This window comes from Ptychodera flava, chromosome 4 (genome assembly GCF_041260155.1).
Source record: "Ptychodera flava strain L36383 chromosome 4, AS_Pfla_20210202, whole genome shotgun sequence".
NCBI classification, from domain to species: domain Eukaryota; kingdom Metazoa; phylum Hemichordata; class Enteropneusta; family Ptychoderidae; genus Ptychodera; species Ptychodera flava.
This window is the reverse complement of record NC_091931.1, coordinates 7,328,679-7,354,466: the sequence shown is the minus strand read 5'-3', so window position 1 is coordinate 7,354,466 and position 25,788 is coordinate 7,328,679. Positions and strand designations below refer to the sequence as shown.

Below are 25,788 nucleotides of genomic sequence, written 5' to 3'. Positions count from 1 at the left end.
TATTTATTTATTATCCACACGTATGCAGTCATTTAATTCGTTCACTTCCGAAAGAGAGTGTTTATGGGTAGATCATCTGAAATTTGAAAACTTCAAGGGGGAGGGGTACATCATTTTTTTCCTAACCACAAGGGTCACTTGATTTTGAAAAATATCCACCCTGTTAAAAAAAACCTTGTTGTAGTGTACAAAAAACTCACGAAAAATAATTGTGATGCGCCATGTATTTTCATTCACTGAATACAGTTACATGTGTTTTCTGTGGTACGTGCAACCTCCATAAATGTAATAATCTCCATAAATGTAATATCAACCACAATTGTGATAAATCAATCACAAAGGTAATAAAACAGCCAACCATTAATGTAACAATCCGCAACCACAGATGTAACAAACAAATTAACCATAAATGTAATAAAACTTTACCAAAAATGCAATAAACAGACAAAGTTAAAGGATCGTATTGTTATAGAGTCTCCACTCTGCACTGAAAGGCAGATTACAGCTGTCTCGCCGTGGCCAATCAGTTCCACACACAAAACAGCAAAACGTAAAATACACTTTCAAAACACACAAAACACTAAACGCAAATAATTAAGATATGAATAATGTGTAGAGTTGCTTTCCTTTAGTACATAGATAAATATTTATGGGCTAATTCTTCCATTGCGATGACAAAATAGATTTATTACATTTATGGTTGACAAATATTATATTTATGTGTGATTTTTATTACATTCATGATTACCACTTATTACAATTATGGTTGGGTTTTTTGGTTTTTTATTACTTTTATGGTTCATTTTTGTTACATTTATGGGAGATTTATGGGAGTATTTTATTACTATGATGGTTGATGTTACATTTATGGAGATTACTTATTTACTTTGCCGACTTTATAGATCCGTACAGATATAAGTAAATTAGAAACAGTGACAAACAACACAATGTTGATGGTAAATCAACATCAAAGTGCCAGCCCATGTACATAAGCTTAATTGTCGGAATGTCTAAGAAGACACCGATCGGAGGTCTTCAAAGACAAACCGGAACTTTAAGGGTAGACATTTCTTATAATACCTGTTGTTTTCGATAGTGTTAAATTAATTTACGAGGGTGCTCGGAAATGTTACTTAATGGATATTATCGTTTATTAAAATATGTAACTTGTTTGTATGATACAAGTTTCACCTTGAGTTATTATAATGGGTTAAATCGAATATACAATTATAATTTAAGTAAACGAGTATAAATTTAAGTAGTTCCGTCTTAGTAGCCTCCTATGATCAGCGGGCTATTTTGTAAGCATCTTTTGTCAAAGAAATAAAAATTCTCATTTGTCATCCACAAGCCACTACTCTTGTTGATCTCCGGTATCCTACTAGTACGACGCTCCAAGATTCAGTAGTAGTACCTGTCTTACTAACTCCCTGTCTTGAAAAGTCCACAGGCTTGTCTTACAACAGCTTTGGCCAGCAGAATGTGAATGTCAGGTTCTTGGGATGATGTGGCTGAAGTTAGGTAAACCATAAGTGCAAGCTTTAAGATGCGTCTGAGCACATACCTAATACATTAGGGCCGAATTAACACGATGCAAATAATATTTGTCACAAATTATTTTACTCCATTCTAGATTTGTATAAAATAAGCTCTACTTAGGACGGTACATTTTTGCATTTAAATGTATTTGTGTCATGATTACAGCTTTATTACAAATGTTTTGGAATACATCGGCCAACATGGGTAAAACATTTGACACTGACTTTATTTATTTTTACTCAATCGATGTTTCTTAAAGTAAGATCTATTTCAGATACATTTATTAAAACATTATTTAAAGTTTCAATATCAAAAGTCTCATAATAAATATTTTGAGATCTAATACGCTACGTTACATCGTCTGACTGATATATAGGCCCATGCAAAATATATTATCTGTCCGTCAATACAAAGCACTTATGTAAATACAGGTACAGATTATATTTTTAGCAGTTGAATCCAATTCTAGATTGTATGAAGATATATACATATATGCACAGATGGGGCACATACACAGTATGTAGATATATATATATATATATATATATATATACTGTGATTCCAAACTCATGTATGTTCATTTCCACATAGATTTATTGTACGATTAGTTTGCTATCATCTGGCTGTTCCTCTTGAAGTTTACTTGCATCACCATCCCGCCCTAAAGTCTGCAAGATTATGATCACATCTTCTCGAGAGCGAACAACGGTGGGATGCAACGGTCCAAGCAGAGTTTCCAAAATCTTCAACTCTTTCTTGTAGAGATCCAGACAGGGTTCCATGTAGGTCGACCATTGAGGATCCATTTGTTGGCTCCATCGATTCCAGTAGAGTTGACCATACAACTGATAACACCTGGCCGTACATTGGTGGAATTCACCAAATTCAGGCAGACACAGTTTCAAGGATTCCTCGTACATGTCTCGTGATGTACTAAAACCTACAAGAAGAAAAACTCGTTTCAGCGGTTGGATTTTAAGTGTAACCGTTCTTTGAGTGCCTTACATATATAAGAACTATGAAATCTCGACAGCCAGTATTAGTGGCAAATATTGCAAGACACATTTCGATTTGTAATGAAGAGTATGCCGATGTGTGTTACTCACTGCTCTTTAATTAATTAATAGTCAGGCTGACTATTAATTAATGGAAGAGCAGTGAGTAACACATGTCGGCATACTCTTCAATACAAATCGAAATGTGAATTCTTGGGTTGCCAAACAGACGATATGTCAAAGAAGTTATGTGGAGCATTGGTAACAAACATCATCTCTTGCTATATGCGTAGCATCAACGTTAGGTTTTGTAAAATTCCAAATTAACAACAATAGAAGATTCCACATGCATATGTAAAAGTTACTTACTAGAATCATACTGGAATTTCTCTGCATGCATGTACAAAGCCTGTGCCAACCCTCTCTTGTCACCAGTATCTTTATATATTGCCTTGGCTTTCTCGTAGTAGTTCTCACTCAGAAAATACCCACAGTACAAGTAGAATTGCCCAAGTGATGGGTCGTTCTCCGCCACACCTTTTTTCTTGTAAGCCTGTCAACAATATTATATGGTATAAATTATTCAACATAGCAGTATAAAATTGACACTTACTACTTTCATCTATTATTAGCACCTATGTTCACAGAAAATTATAGCATTAACAACCAACGTGTGTGTGATTTGTACTAATGTAATTACTTTGCAGTTCTTGTTTCAGTAGCTAGTTTACGCCATGCACGGTAGTTTCGTGATCACGATAAAAAAGGTGACTATTCACTGAGCAGTATAAACATGAAGATGCAACACGACTTCAATAGACAACTGTCATACTGTGTCTGAATTACGAGTGACTGCTCTGTACGTACCTCTAAACATTTGCTTGCGTACTCGCTACCGAGTCTACAGCATTTTCTATACCCGGGATGTGACCCATAAACAAATTTTATCGCTGCAAAGAAACACAAAACAAAGTTAAGTTCAAAACATTCTCTTTTTGATTACCCCGTAATCTCTATCACACTTACGTGACTTCGAGCGACCCTGAATATTATTTTTTGTTGTCCAGAAGTACAATATACAGGGTTCAAAGGTTTGACGACGATATCACTCTTTACCCCTTCCTTGATCCGACCACGGTTCCTCCCGGGGGGGGGGGAACCGTGACCCGACAAAAAGAAGCAACGGGGAGAATAATTGTTATATGGAGTTGGGCCTGAGGAACAGGGAAGCATCAATGTATGTGCTTTGCATCTTGCATCTTGAATCAATGCTCTTTGCATCTTTTGTTACGGCTTGCGTCGAATGAACTCTGAACTGCGTACGTACAACTCGTGCTGCTCCTGTTGTTTGGTAAATTAATATGCACCGTACCGATCACAGTTGTCGCTGCAGGTACGAAATTACCATTTGAGTTGTCTTGAAATTATGTAATGTTTCATATTTAGGTCGGTAGTAAACCCTACTCCGATTCAATGGGTCCATCTGGATGCAGCAGATTTGTGATCACTGTAAATTGTTAATAAGTATTGTCTTTATATTATTCCGATACATTGTGAACAGCCGTAGAACCTGGAGCGGAAAGTGAAAGATGCTTGCAGCTGCCCTCTCAATACTATTTGAAAAATATTCTCTCCTGCCCACTAGGTAACTAACTTCCCGCACTTTTGGCTGGCCCGGCTGTACTTATTGACGGGTCAGCGCAAGTCAATGAGTGCGTTACGTCGCTCAAACACTGGATGTGCGTCTAAAACCACGTACATGTTTGACCAGTTGGCAATATTAAAGAAGTTGTACGTCAAACTGATGAAGTCATCACCGACGAAGACAAAATACCGGTCTCGTATACTGCCCCAGCAAGCATTCATTAATTACTTTAGTCTGCTACTACTTGAATGTTACCCCTATGATTTTCAACACTCACAAGCTTCGTTAATGAACTAAAGGAAATGACTGTTGGCCTACCTTCATCGTAACAAAGTTTAACCAACGTGAAAAGGCTCTCAGTGTCGTCTTCTCCGAATTCAGACAAATGGAATTCAATAGCTTCACCAAGTTTCTGTCTTGCTGCATCGTATTGACCGATATCTGTTAAAAATCGGCTAACCAATTTGTTTATCCTCATATTGTCGCTCTCTCGCTTTTTCTTGTCTTCTGCCGACTACAGTGATAAAAAGAGAGAAATGATGAGACAAAACATAGTAACAGATATTCAGATATTCTTCAACACTATGTTTTCATATCACTTTTAATATCTTTTGACGAAGTCACTAGAACACAATAATCAACAGTAAAAAGGACATGTGACCGACCAGAGTTTGCAGTTAGATCACACAGATTCACGTCAATTGCAGGGAATATATATCGACGTATTCTTCCCTTTCTCAATTATGTTGAACGTTGTAGCAATATCAAGTTAGGCTGGGACGCCCTGCCTGAAGAGGTGGATTGAACTCACAAGAACTCATAACTCACACGACGACGTCTGGACTCTGAATAAGGGCTGTAAAAGTACATACAATATTGTCTTTTAATGTGATGCGGGAGTATTACAAGACAACTAGTCTGCCAAGATGAAGAGAGGGAATACTGTAATAGAATACTGACTGGGATGAGAGTATAACAACAAACGTTACTTTCTACTTCGTATATAAATAGTTTTCCACGCTTACATACTTCGGCCAATTCAACTTGTCTATTGCCTATTATTTTACGTTATGGAGGTAGAACAGGTGTTTGAACCGCCCTGTTGTGGTCTAGCTTTTCCTCAAAACTTCGAAGTTACATTTAAGTTCACTTTACAAATTGGCAGCTCGTTGCCGTCACGTAGGGGTAGCGTAGGGAGACAACAAATAGTATTTGAGTTCTATAGACGGCAAACGTGTCGAGATACAAAGTATTAACATTGTACACACAACAAATTGTTCTATGTGCAATGTTACTGTTGACAAATATATTCAAGAAGGGACTAAAATTCACATGACTTCGGGAGTAGAACATCAGACTCGAACAAATTAAACTGTTTACCTCATTAGGCACTACCGCTTCCATTTCTTGTTTAAGTTTATCCCCGTAAAGTTTGGCTGCTAGGTCGTATCCGCCGACAAGTCTCCAGTACCTCATCAATTCTATCTTCGTCTCCTCTTTGTACATGGTTTCAAACATGGGCCATTCTAAGAGACATTCCTGCAGTCTGTTCATGTCATCTATGGTATCCAGGTGATATGGGAATTCTTCTGCGCGTCGCTCCGTGTCCGTACTGCAAGTGAACAATTTATATTTTGATGTCAGCTGTTTACAGACTGCCATTCTTGATTTTTCAACGGTTTGACTGTGTACAATTCGCATTTTTTTCAACGCCATTGCAGATTTAAACCTCACGGCAATCGGCATCACTTTTACTCTGATGGGAAGATCGTATAGGTGGGCATCGTTGGCTCTGTCGCTTTGTGTGCATTGTCGTCCTATGTCGCTCACCAACACGAATTGCAGAACCTTTCCTCAAAATAAACAAAACAAAAACTAGCGTCCGTTTGCCATCAGCACTCTGAGGATTACATATCAGAAATTGAAATAAGAAATATCTTTGATGACACTGGAGATATTCAGTTTCTAACAATCGCGTATTTCACTAATTTTATTTTGATCTACAGATTCTTGACCACCCACCTCTGTTCAAAGTAATCTGCAAGTCTCTTATGCCACCACTGTTTCAGTTCCTTGGATCCACCAGCGAAGTAAATATTCCTGACAGCCTTGCTGATAGAACGATGATAGAAGTCTAATCGACCTTCACCAGAGCTTCCACACGGTCGTAAAAATCTCTTCAGACCCAGATAGACCAAAGCCCACTAGAGGAAAGAAAAACAAACAAACACACTTACAGCTTCTGAGCGATAAATTATCATGAAAAGTGAAAATGGAAGAATATGTCCGACGGCGTGTAGTCTACTGCTTTAAGGTAGAATGCACGTAGGGGACAGATATTCGGACTCTCAAACTTTCACAATTCTTTTCTGATTTACCACTTGTGTGGGTTGTTTTAAAGCTTCTGGTGTAAGAAAGTTGTTTACCTTCTTAGTTTTTCGATAAATCGAAATCTGTATGTTTCTCCATGGAGATAACACAAATGGCGGCCATTTTGAATCTTAAATACCTGTAAATTTTTGGTAATTTGTTTCTCCAGTAGCAATTTGCAAGGTGACCTCCGATTTTTATTCTTGATTTCGAAAGAGAATGGTTGAAAGATTTCTCGAGGAAAATTTGGGCAAAATTTTAAGTCTTTCACTTTCGAGGCGCATACTTGCTTAACAGTCAGTTTCTCGACCGATAGTGTACTTGCTAACAGCAAAGGTAAGCTTATTTTAACTTGCACAGAATACAACCACAACAACAATACATTCTGATGCGGCGTATTCATTTTAACGACGTCATGGTTCGATTACAGTTGATAAATATGTAGTATTCAACTGAAATAAATAGAACACGGTACAAACCTCGGCCATGGGTACTTTCTCACCAGGAATGATGGTACACTTCTGGTACACCGAATTTGCTGTTTCAGGAATAGTTGGTTTAATGGCCAGCAATTCGAGCAATTCATTTTCCAACAGCCCATGTTTTGAACACTCAAGAAGACATACCGTCGCCCTCACAATATCTCCCCCGTTTCGGCAGCCACTCTCTCAAGCATCTGTGAAAAGAGAATTTGAACTGTAAATCATGGCTCCTCCGTCCAAATCTGATGGCCACATAACTTGAAAATCATGACAAGCCCATGATTTCGATAATTGTTATGATTCATCTTTAAGTTTGGTTTTTTGGGCCATTAAAAAAACAAGTTTATGGCATATTAAAATAATGACAATATCTTGCATCAAGTGAAGGTAAGTATCTATAATTGCTTATGTCAAGTGCTTCGGCGTATGCATAAAATATTTGTATCTCCTCGTTGCTATGCAATAGTCTCTCCGCTGTTTTTTATTACATCTTTCATTCAACCTTATCTGATCCCAACTCGGCAAACGACACATGACTCGCTCTACAGCTATGAACAAACAGAGTAGCTTCACAAGAGAAAATTGCCGGTCATCGATATTCTCTTATAAATGAGTTTCAACATACAAAATTGAATTTGGTATTCTGCTATTGCTCCTCTCGCAAAGTAACGATTAATGACGATCTATCCGTCTGTGTTTTTATGTTTGTCTGTTACAGTTACAGAATGAATTTCGTGAGTTATTCGACAATTACATGCGCAACATTTGTAATATGAACTCTTTCTATCTGTCATACATCTCACCTGTTGTAAAATGCCCGACAGATCCTCAGCCAATGACTCGATCTTCGACGTCAGTCTATGAAAATCGCCGTACAATCTTAATTCTTCGCAGGCTGTAGACAACCACAGCGGATTTCCTGACTCGGCTTTGCCTACCAGTTTTGCCATTTGCTCCTTGTCAAGTTTCTTGTTGTATTCAGCCAGTATCTTGGCAGCGATCTCTCCACGGATACCCGATGGCAGTGGGTCGACAGCCAATTCTAATGGTTTCTTCTCGCGAGATCTCAGGGTGTATAGGTAAGGGCCATCCAATGTACTAATGACAATACGCAAGTTCTTCTCTAGTTGCATCGGTAACCATCTCATCTTATATGACTCGCCTTTAAGAAAGATAGAAAATCGAGTGACACGAACGGAACTAATTTGGGTTTATTTGTTAGTGTAGAAATGTTGGTTCAATCTGCAAATGTCATGCCCATTGGCTTTCCTTCTTTGCGAGAAACTTGTTTTATGGGTAATTTACAATATCGCAACTTTCAGCTACAGGGCACCTTACACTTTTAATAAATGAATTTGAACAATCAAAAGATCCAATTCTCCGAAATTAGTTCAAATCGTTTACACTGCTCGTCCTAAATCGATTCCCCCGAGCATTAGAAACTGACGTTTTCTTCCAAGACTTTGGAAAAAAATCACACAGAAAAACTTTTGAAGGAATAGACGATGTTATCTTTACCATCATCATCCATTTGATTAACCGCGTCGATGAATAAAACGGTCTTCTGTCCAGCGCTTGTTTTACTGTACACATTTGTCATGCTACGAATTATTTCATCTAAATCGACGGGTGCCGGTTCCGAACGAGGCATCAGCTCACCCCAAATGCGAGACAAGAGTCGATGTAAATTGGTTGAACCAGGTGTGGCGCCAACAAAGTGATAAAATACCTGCAGCGGGAGTAGATAAGAAATGTGGAGTCAATGCCAACAGAAATTCTATGAGACCGTAAACAGTAAGATTGTGTTTGTATAATTCAGAACGAAACTTTTCAATTTACTTTTACTAAAATGTGGATTGAGAAAATACATTCTCTTTTTCTTGTATATTTTTATTTAGCGACTTAGTTTTTCTCGCGTTTTTTTCCATACAGGCCCTGATAGAAAGTTGCATTTTGTAAAAGTGAGTCTTAGCCTCAAAGTGTCAATAATTGAATAAGTGCATATAAATAGTGTAATGTGGAGACTGTGTACCAAGAGCAAAATCAGAAAAAATGTCATAATAAACTTGAATAATATATAATTTAATCGTACAATAAGCTAGATCACATATCGTGTGACTTACACACAACTCACCTTGTACTTTGATGTTTGCACGTATTTCTGAGCCATATAGGCCACAATAGCACTTTTACCGCTCCAGGTTTGCCAATGAGAACCAATGGTACATTTGACGAAGATGACTCAATGTAGTTTGTAATTGCTTTGACATGCTCGTCCCTTCCGAGTAAAACCTGCAGACATGAATTAGAGGTGATATTGACACTGTAAGAGTCTACGTATTTTGCTCCATGTGAAATACATCTCGAGCAAAATTGACCTTTCAGTTATCACGGAAGAAGTGAATTATAATTACTCGCTTCGATCTTAGTGAGGTAAACATATTTTTGTAATATACCGAGCAGAGTGCAACAGGATCCGTCTTCGAAAAAAAATTGAAAACGGTCACATAGGATCACTATTCGTGCGGAAGCGGTGGGTATTGTGAATTGAGGTGTCCAAATAAGCAATCAGCGTTGCATTGTGACTTTCTCTTGAAAAATAATAACTGTACGCAGCCTTTGATAATGTGTTCATTTTGTTCTACAAACGAGAAAATGTTCAAGTTCTTGTCAAAAGTTGTTGAAAGATATCTATCAACTTTACCAACACAAAGCCTTATGTACATATGAATACCTTTTTTGCTAGGACTGAGTTAGATATTTGTGATGTCTTTCTTTATACTCAAAACTCAGACACTTGTCAACATGCATTTAACACACATACACATATACACACATAGGCATATTGTCATGCTGGAAATTTTTTAATAGACAATAGTTTTTTGGGCTAGAACAAGTGACTTTTTGTGCATAGAAAACAAAATTACAGGAATCAATTTAATCATCCGCCAATGGAGCGTTAACATTGAATATATCGATTTATCGAGGAAAATACATTTAAGAGGCAGATTGTAATAGCAAAGGACCATGACGAAAAAATCAAAACAAAATTTTGTTGATACATTTACATACTTTTTTGATACATTTTCTTCGTTTTTTCCTTTAAATTTTGCTTGGCATATATGTTTACTGGATTACCCCTGCTCATATTGTATTTGAAAATCAAAAACGAATTTGTCTTTAACGATTTCTAGCAATTGCTTACATTGTCTCTGGACTTATACTTGACTACAAATCATAGATCATTGGGAATGTCAAGTATAACTCGATTATATATAACAAGAACTGCCGCCGCTACAGCGAGCTCTTTGGGTACGGCTTGACTTTAGAAAATCCACAAAATCCAGACTTACCTGAGATCGACTTGTCATGAATATTTCGTGTTCAGCCTTCATAACTTCCGTCATGTCCTCGGCGTCGTGGAGTTTATCTGTTGGATACTGACGAGCCAGTGCGTCTTTAAAATGATCAAGGACTTGATCACCAAAATCCGTAAGACCTGGTTTATGACAAGTATTCATGTAGGAGAAACAGCGTACTGGTAAGTAACAACGAACTGAGAAGGATGACCTTCATCACGTATGAAGCAGAAATTGCTAAATCTATGAAAAGTGTAAGCAGTCAGATGTATTCTAAAAGATATCGTTATAATGCTAAAATACGAAGTCGTTCTGCAATTGATATTCTTGAATACAAAATGCGAGTGGTTCTCCAACATTAGGAAGTGTCGTGCAAAATTGTCGAAAGTCAAGTCACTTCGTCAGCAGATCATGACCTTTCACGGTTGCAACACCGCCCCCATTCGGTGGTTACAACATACATGTAACAATGCTTTAGGTACTGTGTGTGTCAGATGCAATCTGTTTAGAAAGCTACCTAATCTAGCAAAAGTGTGAGTGCTTGTATAAGTTTGACTTTATTAATGTAATGTTAGTCTATCGGTTGACAGTTGGGTATATCATCAGGACATAGGCACTTTAAAAAGTCACTAACACATGAAAGACTATACACAGTCATTTGAGCGATTCATTGAGGTACGTAAAAATCTATGAAACAAAAATAGTTTCAAGGAAATTGATATATTAGTATCATAAAATCTATAAACATTGCGTCTTTTTCGTCAGCACATTTCCTTTTAAGGTTCCAAGACAAGAAATTTAACATTGTAAACCAACAATTCTCTAGTGTTTAAGAAGCTCAGAACCCCCGTAAATTGTATATTTTCGGAAAGCCTAGGTATAGGGGAACAGTCTGGTTACCATAGTGTCACCATTATTTACATAACTATCACGTGACAGGTAATTTGCATAACCTTTCAAAAATCGGTTTTCCCTATGTTTTGTTTCAATGATTTGAGATATGTGGCTGAAATTTGTGTGAGTGCAAGCTGTTCTAAGGGTCTTCAAAAGTGTGTCTCAGAATTTTTTTAAACCTTCTACAACAGTTTTTATGCCAGAAAAACTTCCAGAGCAGTGAATTTAAGCGTAGTTGATTTCTTTAAAATTGTGCTCCAAAAAAACTAAGCAAGATATAAAAAATCTGAGACACACTTTTGAAGAGCGTTGTGACAGCTTGCATTCCAGCAAGTTTGAGTCAGATATTTTGAAGTATTGAGACAAAACATAGGGAAAATCGTTTTTTGAAAGGTTATGCAAATTACCGTGTCACGTGATAGTTATGTAAACAATGGAGACACTGTGGTTACCAAAATGTTCCCGTATATCTAGGCTTTCAGAAAATGTATACTTTACAGGGGTTCTGAGCTTATTAACCGTTAGAGAATTGTTAGATTAAAAAGGTCAAATTTCTTGTCTTGGAACCTTAACAGAACCAATTTCTTACTTCCGAGTTGATCATTTCATTCATTTTAAACACAGTGACGTAGTTTATGGACCATAAAATGATCAACAATTCCCAACGCTATAAATTCAGCAAAAACTAACCATACCTTGAAGTCTTACTTTACCGTCATCACCTACTCCGTCCATTTTGCATCTATACTCCATGGTCCTATCAGGAAAATTATCTTTAATCATTGTCTTCATTTGAGAAATTGACTTCTTGGCATGCTCGTTCTCGTCCACAAATTCTTGCGAATTGTTTCGTCGTGCATGTCTTCAAGAAATGAAGGGTTTCTAAAGAAGAACACGGCCTAAATGTGAAGATGAAATAAATATCATTATGAAAATCAATCATACACAAGACAATTAAGGAAGCCAATAATATATGAAATTCAAAGTAATGTTTCTGAGGGTCTATGGCCGTACAAACGGCTGTGAGTAACCTCTATCATGTTGATTAAATATCAATGCCCGTTTAAAATTTATTCCGTTATCTTATTTTCGCCACTTCTACGCTTATATATATATATATATATATATATATATATATATATATATATATATATATATATATATATATATATATATATATATATATATATATATATATATATATATATACATAGATAGATAGATAGATAGATAGATAGATAGATAGATAGATAGATAGATAGATAGATAGATAACGGAATATATGATTGGGGCGTACCATTATATTGTGTTTCTTGATGATTGAAATTTGATAAACAGAATATAACATTTGGTGGCGACATTTTGAAACCAACTCAGAGTGTTTGTTTTTACAGCGTAGATTTGTCAACATTGATAATGAGTAACTCGATGCTTTGTCAATAAGCCTAATTGACCATGATACGTCAAAGACCTGGTCCTTTCAAATTTCAACACCACCTACAAACACAACATAATGATAGGCCCCAACCATATAAAAGTGACTGTTTTGGCAAGAGACGCATTAGTCTGTCTGACGATTGCAGGATTCATGAAACTTAAGTAACAGATACTTTGTTACTTTGTACTTTAAGTAATTTATGTTATATATATATATGTATATATATATATATATATATATATATATATATATATATATATATATATATATATATATTGATAATGTGTAATACTAATTTATATTGAGATAAGGTGACAAATAGCCTGCCCTTTCAACTTCTTTAATCGCTGTGACAAATATGTATGTGAATTCAGAGTTGTTCTGTCGTTCTCATTAAACAGACGTTACCGGAGTTGGGTTTACACAGGGCAAACGTTAATGACACCGTATATAGAAATTTATACGTGGACAACGACAAGCTACCGAAGCTACGATACTTGTATTAAAGCGAGAGTAAGCGAGGGGACAACATTTCACCGTGACCTACAATATGGCAAATAATACTTACATTAGGGTTACTTTCTCTGTACGCACCATGTTGAATTTCCATGCCTGTTATAGACATTCCCGCCAACCAGTTATATCTGAAGAGGATTTAATAGAAAGTTTTAGCAAAAAACCCGACTTGTAAAGATATTTCATCTTTAACGTTTATAACTTATGCTATATAAGCATTCCGTTACACTATTGTGATCTTTTGCACCATCATTTTGTAACAGAAGTTTCATATGAAAAGTCGTACGTACCACGGACAAAGCAACGTTTTCAACACGGTTGCATTCATAACAATTTACCATGATTTAAAAGATACGTTCGCAAGCTCGGTAACATGTCTAATGTTGATCTTCATTTTTTACTATGGTTTGTTAGTGAAATTCAAAAGTAGCAAATGGTTCAGGCAAACAAAATAGTTTATATGCCAATGCTGACGAATTCGATCTAAGAATTGCCATGAAACACGCGGAAGTATCACCTTATTCTGATGTCTTCTGGTACTTCATTGATTGAAGGAACCCAGCCGTAGCGTTCTGACAGTAGATTCAGAAAGTAGGGGCATTGGTTCTCCTCTTTACACCTGTATTTGTACAATATCAAACAGTATCAATATCAGATAGTATCAATATCAAATAGTATCAATATCAGAAACTATCAATATAAGACATTATCAATATCAGAAACTATCAATATCAGACATTATCAATATCAGACAATATCGATATGAAATAATGTCAAACAGTATCAATATCAGACAGTATCAATATTAAACTCGGTCCGTATCAATATTAAACAGTATCAATGTCAGATAGTATTAATATCAAACAGTATCAATATCAGACAGTATCAATATCAAACAGTATCAATATCAGAAACTATCAATATCAGACATTATCAATATCAGACAATATCGATATGAAATTAATGTCAAACAGTATCAATATCTGACAGTATCAATATTAAACTCGGTCCGTATCAATATTAAACAGTATCAATATCAGATCGTATCCATATCAGACAGTATCAATATTGTGGTATAAATATGAAACAGTGTCGATAGAAGATAGTATCAATATCAGACAGTATCAATATCAGACAGTATCAACATGAAGCAGTATCATTATTAGATAGTATCGATATGAAACTATCAGTATTAGACAGTATCAATATCAGACAGCATGAATACCATACGTCATATGAATACCAAACTTTAGGTTCAGGTCAGCATGAAAATTCTGTTTTACCCTTCTGTCTCTATCCGCGATACTATCTCAGTCTGCCCCTCCCCCTTATTGCCATCTGATCTGTTTCGGGGATGTTTTAAGGGTTGGAATTCAATTTTTACACCCCAATGATTTAAGAAGGATGGGACGTGTTTGAGTTTCCCATCCCATGATTTCTAAAGCATTTGAACTACACTGTCCGCCGACTTCAAAAGACTGATAGTCTCATCTGAGAGGAGAGAACGTCTGAGACTTCAATAGCCGTAACTTTTTATGTATATGCTGTAACTTTTGTTCTATTTGTATATAGTTTCGTGCTGTACCTCTAAAATCATGTTATAATACATTATGTTCAATTTTTTGACAGTGCATCCTGTGTACTTTCTGTACCGTCAAATTTTCATGTTGAGATGTGAATTTTAAGTTAAACGCGGTTTCACATTTTTTTTCACTTGGAATTCACTAGCTGAATGTAACATAGCTCATTGAACATAGTATTCTAAACTGGTCAAATACTTTGTATTTCAACGTACTTTAGGAGGAATAGACTCCAAATAATGACAATAATAATCAGTTGATAAAGAAATTGCACATAACAGTTACCTGTCAATCTCTGAGAGACATGTCTGTATAGTGGATGCTGTCGTTGAATCTTTTGGTATACCCCAGCGGAGGTCACACTCAATCAGTCTCAATTTCCGTGGGTCACACCATTCCCTGAGTTTTGGGAAAACTCTCTTCACCAGGTGCTCTCTCTCGGCGTGCATGTCACTGAATGTGCTGCTGACAAACAGACGAATGGTCTTCCAGCCTCGTCTCTGCAACAAGAGGATGTAGTTTCACATGTTGGATGACAGAAATGTTAAATCAGGCGTCTGCACAAGACCTTGTGTCAATCATTTAAGGTAGAATGCCCCAATTTGGACTCTCAATTTTTTTCAATATTTCACTGGCCTACCGTTTCGAATTCTAGGGCCTCATTTTAAAGTTCTTGGAGTGAGAACTAATTTCACTGTCTTGGTTTCTCAAAAATCTAAATTTTATTTTTCCTTATAGGATGGTGGCCATTTGAAATCTCAAAAATCGCTAAATGTCTGGTAATTTCCATGCAAAACTGCATGGTGACCTTGGTTTAAAATGTCATTGAAGGAAAACTGGGCAAAAAATTTAAGTCTTTCACTTTCGAGGCACATACCAGCCAGCTTAATGTTGATATTAGTTAAAGGACAACGTAGGATGTAAAACTATTACTTTCGCACGTCCATCTCATAAACATTCTCTAAGCTAGTGTAAAATGCCAAGAAAGAACCCCTAGTTCGTTACGTATGTAGTCGGGCTATACTACATCTGTCGCTTTGATAATCTCAGCTCCTATTGGTATTTTTATACCTAAATTTCAAAATTCGAAACAGCGTTATTTCAGCTGACATTTATTTATTCCAGATGTTCAATACCAGCTGTATATTTTTGTCAAAATACATTTGTCTGCAGGACATACATGGATATTTACCACCTGTTATAAGATTGGTAATATTTCGATATGGAAAGAAGTCGTGAAATTTCAACGGGAAACACTTCGGACTTTTACAGCGACCAATATAGAAAAAAGAGAACATAAAGGACGTTGACCTCTTTCTGAACAGTGGCCACATCGCGATCGCCATGACTCGCTTCTCCTGTCTATTGTATAGCTGTCACTAACACGCCAGCGAACTGTCACCGTATTTGCAGTAGCGTTAGTAACCTGTCGTATTTTAACGCGGGCCCCAAGCATTCTGTTCAAATATAATCATACATACGTTTTATAAATATAACCTGATCTGACTTCATGTTCAGACATTTAAAGGGATCGCCTATGCTCCTATGACCATGGCCTTTTAAATTGTTCATCCATGCTATGACAAAGCAGACAGAGCTGAGCTGGTCACATTCTGCACAGCTAGTCATTGAATAGAATGCTTACCTCTTTCATGACTTGCAATACTTTATCTGCTCCCTTTTCAATACGAAATTTGACAGCTTCACACCACCATTCGTTGTTTGTCACTACTACCGCGGCTGCATACGAAGGTGTCGCCACTCTTGCCCCGTCCATCTCGTTCACGGGAGATGACTCCGAACCCGACAACACCGTTTCCCATTTTACTGTCGCCGATCTGACCGCAAGATTGAACGCTTAAAACCACCTATTGCTTCCTTACGCGATCGAACAGCCTAGGCTATGGTGTTATCATGATCTGGTGGTCGATGCTACTGTGAAAGGTAAAAGGTATAAAACCCACAGACTTATAAAGTGATTATTCTAACGTATAAAGAGTTTGTGTCCTTTCGCAGGTGTGTAGCCGCAATGGTTTGTGCTGTACGGCGGCCCACGTTCACTTAACCGCCTACATATTGTTTGACCTGGTTACCCAGACGACGGTCAATGTTTAGTTGCTCTATGCATTAGAAAGCCATTCAAGTCTATGATTGTTGTGTAACTAGTGCGGCGTAATGACATATTGAATTGATGAATAACAGTTGTATTTTGTGTTTGAAAATGTGGCATTAAACGAGCAATTATACTTCTTCAACCCTCATACATTCTGAGGACACCCTTCCAATGTTTGTAAATTGTCATGAGAACATGGACGCTTTCACGTAGAGTAGCCTCTGGCAAATATTCGATAATTGTTTCACTTGCACTGCAAAGGGTGAATCTGCATGATCAGACTGTTTCAGCATTGGTGGTATTCATAGGAGTTGTTTGAATTTCATAGAGTTCATCTATATCGATATCCTCTCGGTGTAGTCCGAACAAATGAGAAGATCAGTCATCGTTATATTACAAAACAACAGTGAGGGGACAGTGACAACACATGGTGTCAATGCCAGGGGTCGCATTGTCATTAGCATGTAGTCTATAACCTGCCTGCAACATTAAGAGCTCTCTATGAACATTACGCAACTGCTTCAAACCATTGTCACTAATGAATCAATCAACCGCAAAGACGAGCGCATTGTGTAATGGTCACTTGCTGTTGACATGTCGCGTAGTAAAGTGGTCAATCTGAACAGGGTAAACCCAACTTATGACATCTATAAATTCTAGTGATCGGCATCATAAGATGAGCATTTGGTGGATTTTTGTACTTGATTAAGCGAAGATCTGATAAAATAATCGGTCACATAATCACAAAATTTAGTTAGTTAATTTAATTGATGATACGTACGTATTTCACAAAATGACCTTCCATAAAACAGAAAAAATGAGTTTCACTCAACAACAAGCAAAATTTATGAGATATTTCATAGCGGGGAAAATCCCATACAATTAGACCATCAGATTACACAGGCCTGGCAAGGATATTTTCCGGCGCTTCCTGAGGCTGGTCTAATAAGATAATGGACACTGCAATATACTATGAATGACTAACAGCTTAACACAGGGTCAAAAACGTCAAATTTATCCAATCTTCGAGTGTTGATTAAATAAAGCTAAGGCTACATGCACACAATTATATGACAAACACTTTATATTGTAATTGCGCAATCTATTTATTTGCTGTGTATTATATTTTCACTGCACATTGAAGTTGTATTTGCCAGCAATATTACCAAACATATTTATCAACATACTCCACTACATTAATTTGGTCATTTTGTCGTTTGTCGAGTTTTGTTGTATTTTAGTCTTAGTCAGACTCTCGTGTAAAGTGTTCATTTTATGTTTTGTCTTCATGTGTATAATGCTACACGACAGATTAGCGGTAAAATCGAACACTTGCAGAACGCAGCTCCCATGGCGACTAGTCAAGGACATCTAGTAACGTTCATCTCCACGACAATTTACATGAGCTAGCAAAAATCGGTCTTGCAAATGCAAATCCACAGTGCCATGTCTTATCTCTACATAATTTATGTACTGCAAAAACATGTCCCCGTAAACCTACTTCTGAGCAACAACGATTTTGAAGAGAAGCGCCGCCACATTGCACGTAAAACTCGGCGAACTGTGACCTTACAAAACTACTGACAATCTCAGTCGTTTGCTTTGTCCAATATTGTGAAACAAAGATCTCAGTCAGGCAATGGCGTATTTGATCCTATTTTAACAAGAAAGGTTTCATATTGATGGTAGACAGATGTTGCAACTCCTGACCTAGAAACAACCTCACCTGGAGGGCAAACTCTGTCGAGTGATTTTCGATAAAGCTCCACCCGATGCGAGCCATTGTATTTTATCTCATTAAATAATACTGTAGTAAAGCATTATACGGGAATCTAGAATGAACAAAAATGCTATGCAATTTACAAATACAAAATGAAATGGTTAACACTATTTTATGCTTAACATTGCAGAAAGTCTCAGGCAGTGTTACTACTGTGCTCAATTCCTTGTAATAGCGCTGATCTCAAATGACGTCACTTATAAATATTTGTCCGCATATTCCGCGTAAACGACAAAATAAAACCTGCCATTGTTACAGAGGCTACTAAAAGTCACAGTAATTCTTATGAATTTATGACTCAGACGACAAGCGGCAATGACAGCCGATCATGCAACAACAAATTTGTCCGAATTTCAGGCAGCCTTGTCCGATGTCGTGCGCGTGCAGCTATATTTAGTAACACACCTGAAATCGCGATCAACGCTATTCTTTTGATTTTTGCAATTGTGAGACATCACATTTTTTTCAAGGACTAAGCATATTAATTGCACTGCACTCATTGAAAGTAGGACTGAATATACCTAAAAGTCATGATTATCTCAGATATCGCTAAGAGACTTCGTAAACCGGACTGATTAAAAATTGTGTAACAGTTTGTGATTTGCGAAATATTCAGTTTTCTACAAAGGCATGAAGCAAGTTAAGTTAACAAAGACAAATCGGATGGACGGATGATGATTTGAATACCGTTCACTAAGGCTGATAGGAAAAACGGAACTTATCGTATTAACTTAAAGCCCCAGTGCTGCTAACTTTTGATGATAATTTCACCATTTTTATTTTGAATGTGAACCATAATTCCTTGTTCTTCTCCCCAAAGAATATTGATATACATAGTATCCAGCTTGTCAACTCAGCCCCTATGGTTGTAAAGTGCATTGTTATTGTTGAAAACTGACTTCTGGTCCGGACTAGAATTCAAATGTAAACAATATTCATGCATTTTACACATATAGACGCTAAGTTGACAAGCTAAATAGTGGGTGTTTCAACATCCTTCAGGGAGTAGCATAAGAAGTTGCAATTGATTTATAAAATAAAAATAATGAAAAAACCATCGAAAGTTAGCAGCACTGGGGCTTTAATTTAGTGAAGCTTTGGAATGCCCGTGGTATGCAGTGGCATGTCGACACTTTTGCCCTATACAGAGCGCCCTCTACTTAGAATTTCTGACCCTCATTTCCAATCGCAAATCGTGTTTTGTTGAAGGTATATTCACCAGCGATTGAGGAATTTTATTAAAAGTAAAGGGATAAAGTGTCGATGAGTTGTAAATTGGCCTCTTTAATACTATGGCATTGAGTAAGTGTGATAGTTTGACATTTTTAATTCGTCTTGGAAGCTGGTTGTTTCATTGTGGTTTTATACATTCCCCCTCACTTTTTTGTCATTTGAGTCGAATATTGATATTTTAACTGTGTAATTCCGATTGTAAGCTCAACATTGAATCTCAACACTAAAAACTATTACCTATAGATTTCCAAGATTTGTTGTCATGACACCAGAGGTCAGGACATACCATTCTCTGATACTTATGCGACACACTAAACTTTTACCGCTATATTTCAAAAAGAAAAGACAGGAAGAAATGGATAGTCTTACAAAAGCTCTCGCCAAAAGCCCAAGCTTTTGTTGACAGTTATTTATTTCAGTATTGTTACAGCTATTGAACCCAAATATTGCGTCAAATAATTAGTCATGGAGAGATTATGTGATTTTTTGTTTGAATCGTAGTATAATTCTAGCTATGGCGATATGTACACCATTGACAATTTTGAAATAATCGCGTTAGCATGCAGGGAGTCCCTGTGGCGCATAAGCCTACTCTTTTACGGCCTCGTGTAGATGGGTAACGGGAAACAAGAAATTGCAAAAGAACTAAACGTCGTTACTCCAACGCTTGTTGACACGACGCAAAATTACCAATAATATACAGTATCGTAATATTGTGCATATATGTGTAATACGATTGGAACTAATTTGGGATAATTGGATGGTTAAGTAATGCCGATTTAATCTACAAATGTAATCTCATCTGCTTTTCTTTTTACATTACACACTTGTCTTTATGACTAGTAATTTGTCATATTGGAACATTCAGCTATAGGGCACCTAACGCTTTTAAGAAATTTTAAAAATATGAAAATCCAATCATCCCAAATTAGTTCCAATCGTGTTGTGTGTAAGTGCCAATCCTAGTTAAGCTAAAATGTAGAATTCATGAATACGACAGTATGGCCGGGTCGATCGGATATGTTAAGTTGCAGCCGATTGGCCAAAGATGGATTTGGAAATGTCTTCATTTGGCCGTAATTCTACGCTATGTCATCAGAAGAACGCAGGGATGGCAGTGGCACAGGTGTGTGTGTGTGAAGCATGAAAAGCTATATTAGGGGTTGAATAAGCTTACCTAATGCATATGGGGAGTGCACACGATGAGGAAACTGTTATGAATCATTATAGTTAGTAAAATTACTTTTTAAACCAAAGAATATAATTAAAGGTATTTAAATAATGCAACATTGCAGACGGTATTTATCTGAGCGAACTTTATCACCAACAGGTACCTGTGTGGTCATGAACATTTTTATTATCATAAGCATGTACATTCTATACTGGAGCAGGAACGTTTAAAATTTAAATTTACTATTTACTGATTTGATTCGTCAGAGTATTTGTTCAAGTTCACGATTTGTGATGAAACAAAAAATAGCAACTTTCCATGTTATTAAAGTATACGCTGAAAGACGGTTGAACTTCTAAAAAATCCTTAATTAATTTGATGAATGGGTTACTCAATATTGAGTCTTGATAGCTAAAACGAACAGCAAACTTTTTACAAAATGCATCAGATCGTCTAAGAACATGAAATGCGTTTGTGATTTTCTTGGTGGTTTCCTTCATAATATCTTCAAACATTTTTGCAATTCTTAAACTTCTAGCAGTCGCTCACAACTATTAAAGCAAAATATTTTACATTGAAGTTTTCATAGTCTTACCAATATCCTACACTTTGCACATTTTGCACAAATTGCACATTCAACACATCTGACTGGGTTGTACAGTCAGAAAAAATGTGGATAACGTTCACTTAAATTTGTGCTGGAGTCCTCTCGTTATAAAAAGCATACGCACCAATTCCTGAATGAAATCAAGCACATATTACGACCATCATTGGCCGCCTTGTTGCTGGAACTATACGACTTTTCCCCTAGGCCTTGAAGAAAGGTCAAATCAGTAACACTGCTCGATGACATGGCAGGGAAACATAGCAACGAGAAAAGTCAGTTTTTGTTTTGCATTTCAGCATTACACCGAGAAATATCATCAAACATATCTACGGTGTAACCTATGCATATGATGATTGTAAACAAACATAAATTTTATTTTTGTAGATATGTACTTAGACTACTATATTTCATACTCATAAGCTTACTAAGGCAATTTGCCATAGCTGCATCATGCATTATTCGGACCGATAAGCATCAATTAGGCAAAATATTGAGGTTACACTGAAAAGATGTGTTCGTTGTAAATTTCTCAAACTATATACTGGTAGTCGTATACTGAATCGAATGTCTTTGTCCTCCTCAGTAGCTATCGACTTTGACGAATTTATCGATGTTGTTTCCGCTTTCTTTCCCGATGCGCACAGATTGGTATTCAAACCGATATCATTGTTTTTCTTCACGTTGCTCTTTGTCATCTGCTCACCTTCTTTGTATCTCTTGTAGCGTGATCTACACCAGCGCAGGCCTATAACGGAGAAAGCGCCGAGAAAAAACATGGCCGACGCTACGGTGAGCGCCAATGATACCGACATGCAGTCTGGAGAATCGGTAACAATTCCGACCTGATGGTTGGCACCGCTCTCTGAAATCATACTGGTATCAACTTCTGTTGCGTGTTCCGTCTCTTCTCCGTCTAACTTGATTGTTGACACAGCGGCTGAAGTTCCAACCATATTTGTTGCTTGGCAACCAATATGGAAATTAGTGTAATCCTTCAAATTAACACGAAGTTTCAGTATTTGTCCATCAGACTTCTCAAGAATGTCGTATTGCCCATGAAGTAAGGCCTCAGACACCGGTTTGTGGTTAACGTGCCAGGTGTAATCTAACACAGTTGGGTTCGCCTTGGCGGAACACGTTAACGTGAGATTATCAGCGACTTGCCCTTTATCTGAAATACGCGACAGTGAGACAATCGGTGAAAATTTCACATCAATTGGTCCAATGGTGCAAAGTTTATCCTTATCCAGATTTAAATGTTCCTCAACACAGGAAATGTAACCTCCGTCATCATTTGCTGATAACGACCACGTATCCAGCACATCTACTCTATCAGGACGAATCAAAGACCCCTTTTATCTTCTCCATCTTTTCTCCAAAATAACTGAACTCCGTCCCCGGAATTTCGAGACAGACAAGCTATAACTATATCATTTCCCTCTACAAATGAGTCACGTGGATTTAAAACATGACAGGATGGATAAATACGAGGGGCAGAGACGACAGAAACAGTTACAGTGTCCGACTTCGTTGCATAATATGGTTCGTTCCGCCGGTAAATTACGCAGGTGAAGTTTCCTGAATCTTCTTGCTTGACTTCCTGAATTTCTAAATCGAAGACCCCAGAGCCGACCTCACCGCGTACGTGATAACGGGATTTAATGTTCGGTATACCAAGCATAGTCGGATTCAAAATCCTACGATCGTGCGAATTGTGTAAACACCTTTCATCCAATGAACAACGAACATGTCACTGTTTGAAATTGTCAATTTTGCACGACAGAACCACCGAATCGCCCTTGATGGCTACTTTGTGTCCCGGATGTTGTCGAAACTGTGGCGGCGTGACTTGCACGGCAGCGAGCCTCGACCACATGATAAAATGAGAACCACTGTACAACAAACACCTGTAATGTCCCGCGTCTCTCGGCACAATGTTGTGGATAGTTAAGTTGTGCTGCCCTTGTTGATTGTAACGCTCCTGGTATACGTATCGCTCTCTGCCATGGATATACTTGTAGCTATCCTCTGTATTGTTCATCTGCCAAATCACTCTGTATTCAGACTTGTCTCCTACCATGCCGTCAATTTTACAGTGGAGCACGGCGTTTGTACCCTCAGTAAAATCTGCATCCTCGGGTTGTTCAACGAAGAAAGGTTCGCATTGAACAGCGCTGTAGAATACCAAATTCAATGCCATCGTCAGCGGAAGAACCAGACCTTCAAACATTTCGCAATCAATGACAGTGCGACGCCCACACTAAACGAATGTACAGAGACAGGTGTTTAGTCTGTGAAGGCTTTCAGTTGACTGTGTCCTTCGTTAAGGTTTACCGGGGTTTATGAAATATGCTATTGAGAAGTAAGATTTCAATTTCCTTCATCCTTGGTTTTTTATTCTTTTATGACGTCACCCAGGAAGCCACGTGACACCGTACAATGGTGAATGCAAAGTTGTACTTTGGCGAGAGGATAACCGCAGAACTGCTGACAGGACGACAATGACGATTCTATCATGAATTCTCTTGTCGAAAAGATAAGGCTCAGAGAAGTAACACTACTTTTATTATAACATGACGTGAGCATATTTTGCCTGTGAATTAAAAGTCTGACATATTTGGATAATTTGACAATCAGTCCATACTGATATTTGATGCACAATACGATACGCTGTGAATTCATTTGAAACTCGTACTGTAACAGCTACCTCAGATACACTATGGACCATTTATTTAAAACCAAATGTTTCTAAAAAACAGTGAACCAAACTTGCAAAGCAGAACTTTGTACAGAACTTCCCCCCAAGTGGCTGGCGAAGTATTTGCAAGGCCTAGGCAGTTATTTAAATATCCCCTCCCCGGACCCGCTGTCGAATCTGTTGGGTGTCCCCCTACAAGTAATGATCTGAAGTAACCAAATGATGTCAATTACATCAAACTATAACAAGGGACTAAATAGCGGGAAAATGAATAGAATTCAAAGTGAACGCATTTATTTTCTTCTCCAAAACATGTCCTCATGACTCATTCACATACTGGATACTTTTCACAATTCACTTTGCTACAATAATTTTACTTAAAGTATTGAGCATTTGTGACCGCAACACAAACTTTAGATATCAGTGTGTAAAAAATCAGTATAATAAATTCAAGGTTGATTTTGCGCAATAAACGCGAACATTGAAAGTCACGTGAGTGGTTAAAGAGATTGTCATCCTATAGATCAGGTAAATGTTTTCAAACATAGATATCTTCTGTGTTTTATATAATTCTACACTCATAGAACTTTTCTTACTCTTAACATCATACATTTTCTGCAAAACACAGACTAATGAAGATTTTGGAGGGGGTTTCCATGACACATAATGTTTTGCTTGGCCTGAAGGCGATAACTTTCAGAATTGAAAGAATCAGCTTCTTTGAAACTATAGAATTTACTTCTTTCTGGCTTGTCTATTCCAACAGATTAAGCCACGCCTTAGACTCGGACACGCACGATCTGCACTAGTTTTAAGCACCCCTTTCGATTCTCCCGGTCCCGATGTGTTTTGAATGTAGCGTTATGTGTGCGGCCCCAGTATAAGACTACAATTTCATCGGTTGAACATCACCTCGATTAGCACTGCTATTTGCTAAAAGTTCAAATCCCGTTGGGTGTAATTATGAGAGAACAGAAAATTTAAAGACAGCGAGGTCATGTGAGCATGAAACGCAGGAAAATGTCCATTTCTTTTAAAACTCAGATATGATATATACGCTTCCCTCCAAATATATTACAGTCATAAGTCGTGCGTGGAAACACTGTCGTTTCTCCCTTTGGTAAGATGAGTCAAACAAGATAAACTTTCACGCCAATTTCACCACTAATTTCTCATGTATTATACTATTTTTCGATTTCAAGACTGATGAACAAGAAAGTGAGTAAGTATGACTGATTCTAATGGGAATCGCTCATTACTATTTGCATAAAGTTAAAGTCAAAGATTTCGGAATTCTGACAATCGAGATCGCCATTGTTGTCAAACTTCCTTTGCTATTTACAGGAGCGATCACATGCACTTCTAAAA

At 37.3% G+C, this 25,788-nt stretch overlaps 1 protein-coding gene across 1 annotated transcript; it reads right to left on the bottom strand.

Moving 5' to 3' along the window:
- Positions 1–1,798: 1,798 nt before the first annotated feature.
- Positions 1,799–16,804, bottom strand: LOC139130799 (nephrocystin-3-like). Its single transcript, XM_070696587.1, has 16 exons — positions 16,464–16,804; positions 15,104–15,318; positions 13,756–13,857; positions 13,291–13,366; positions 11,980–12,183; positions 10,385–10,530; positions 9,166–9,323; positions 8,550–8,760; positions 7,835–8,193; positions 7,029–7,225; positions 6,202–6,383; positions 5,560–5,791; positions 4,498–4,693; positions 3,402–3,484; positions 2,904–3,087; positions 1,799–2,479 (listed from the first exon to the last, which is right to left on the bottom strand). Exons 10-16 carry the CDS (start codon positions 7,035–7,037, stop codon positions 2,133–2,135), a joined length of 1,233 nt encoding a protein of 410 aa, XP_070552688.1. The 5' UTR covers positions 7,038–7,225; positions 7,835–8,193; positions 8,550–8,760; positions 9,166–9,323; positions 10,385–10,530; positions 11,980–12,183; positions 13,291–13,366; positions 13,756–13,857; positions 15,104–15,318; positions 16,464–16,804; the 3' UTR covers positions 1,799–2,132.
- Positions 16,805–25,788: the final 8,984 nt, after the last annotated feature.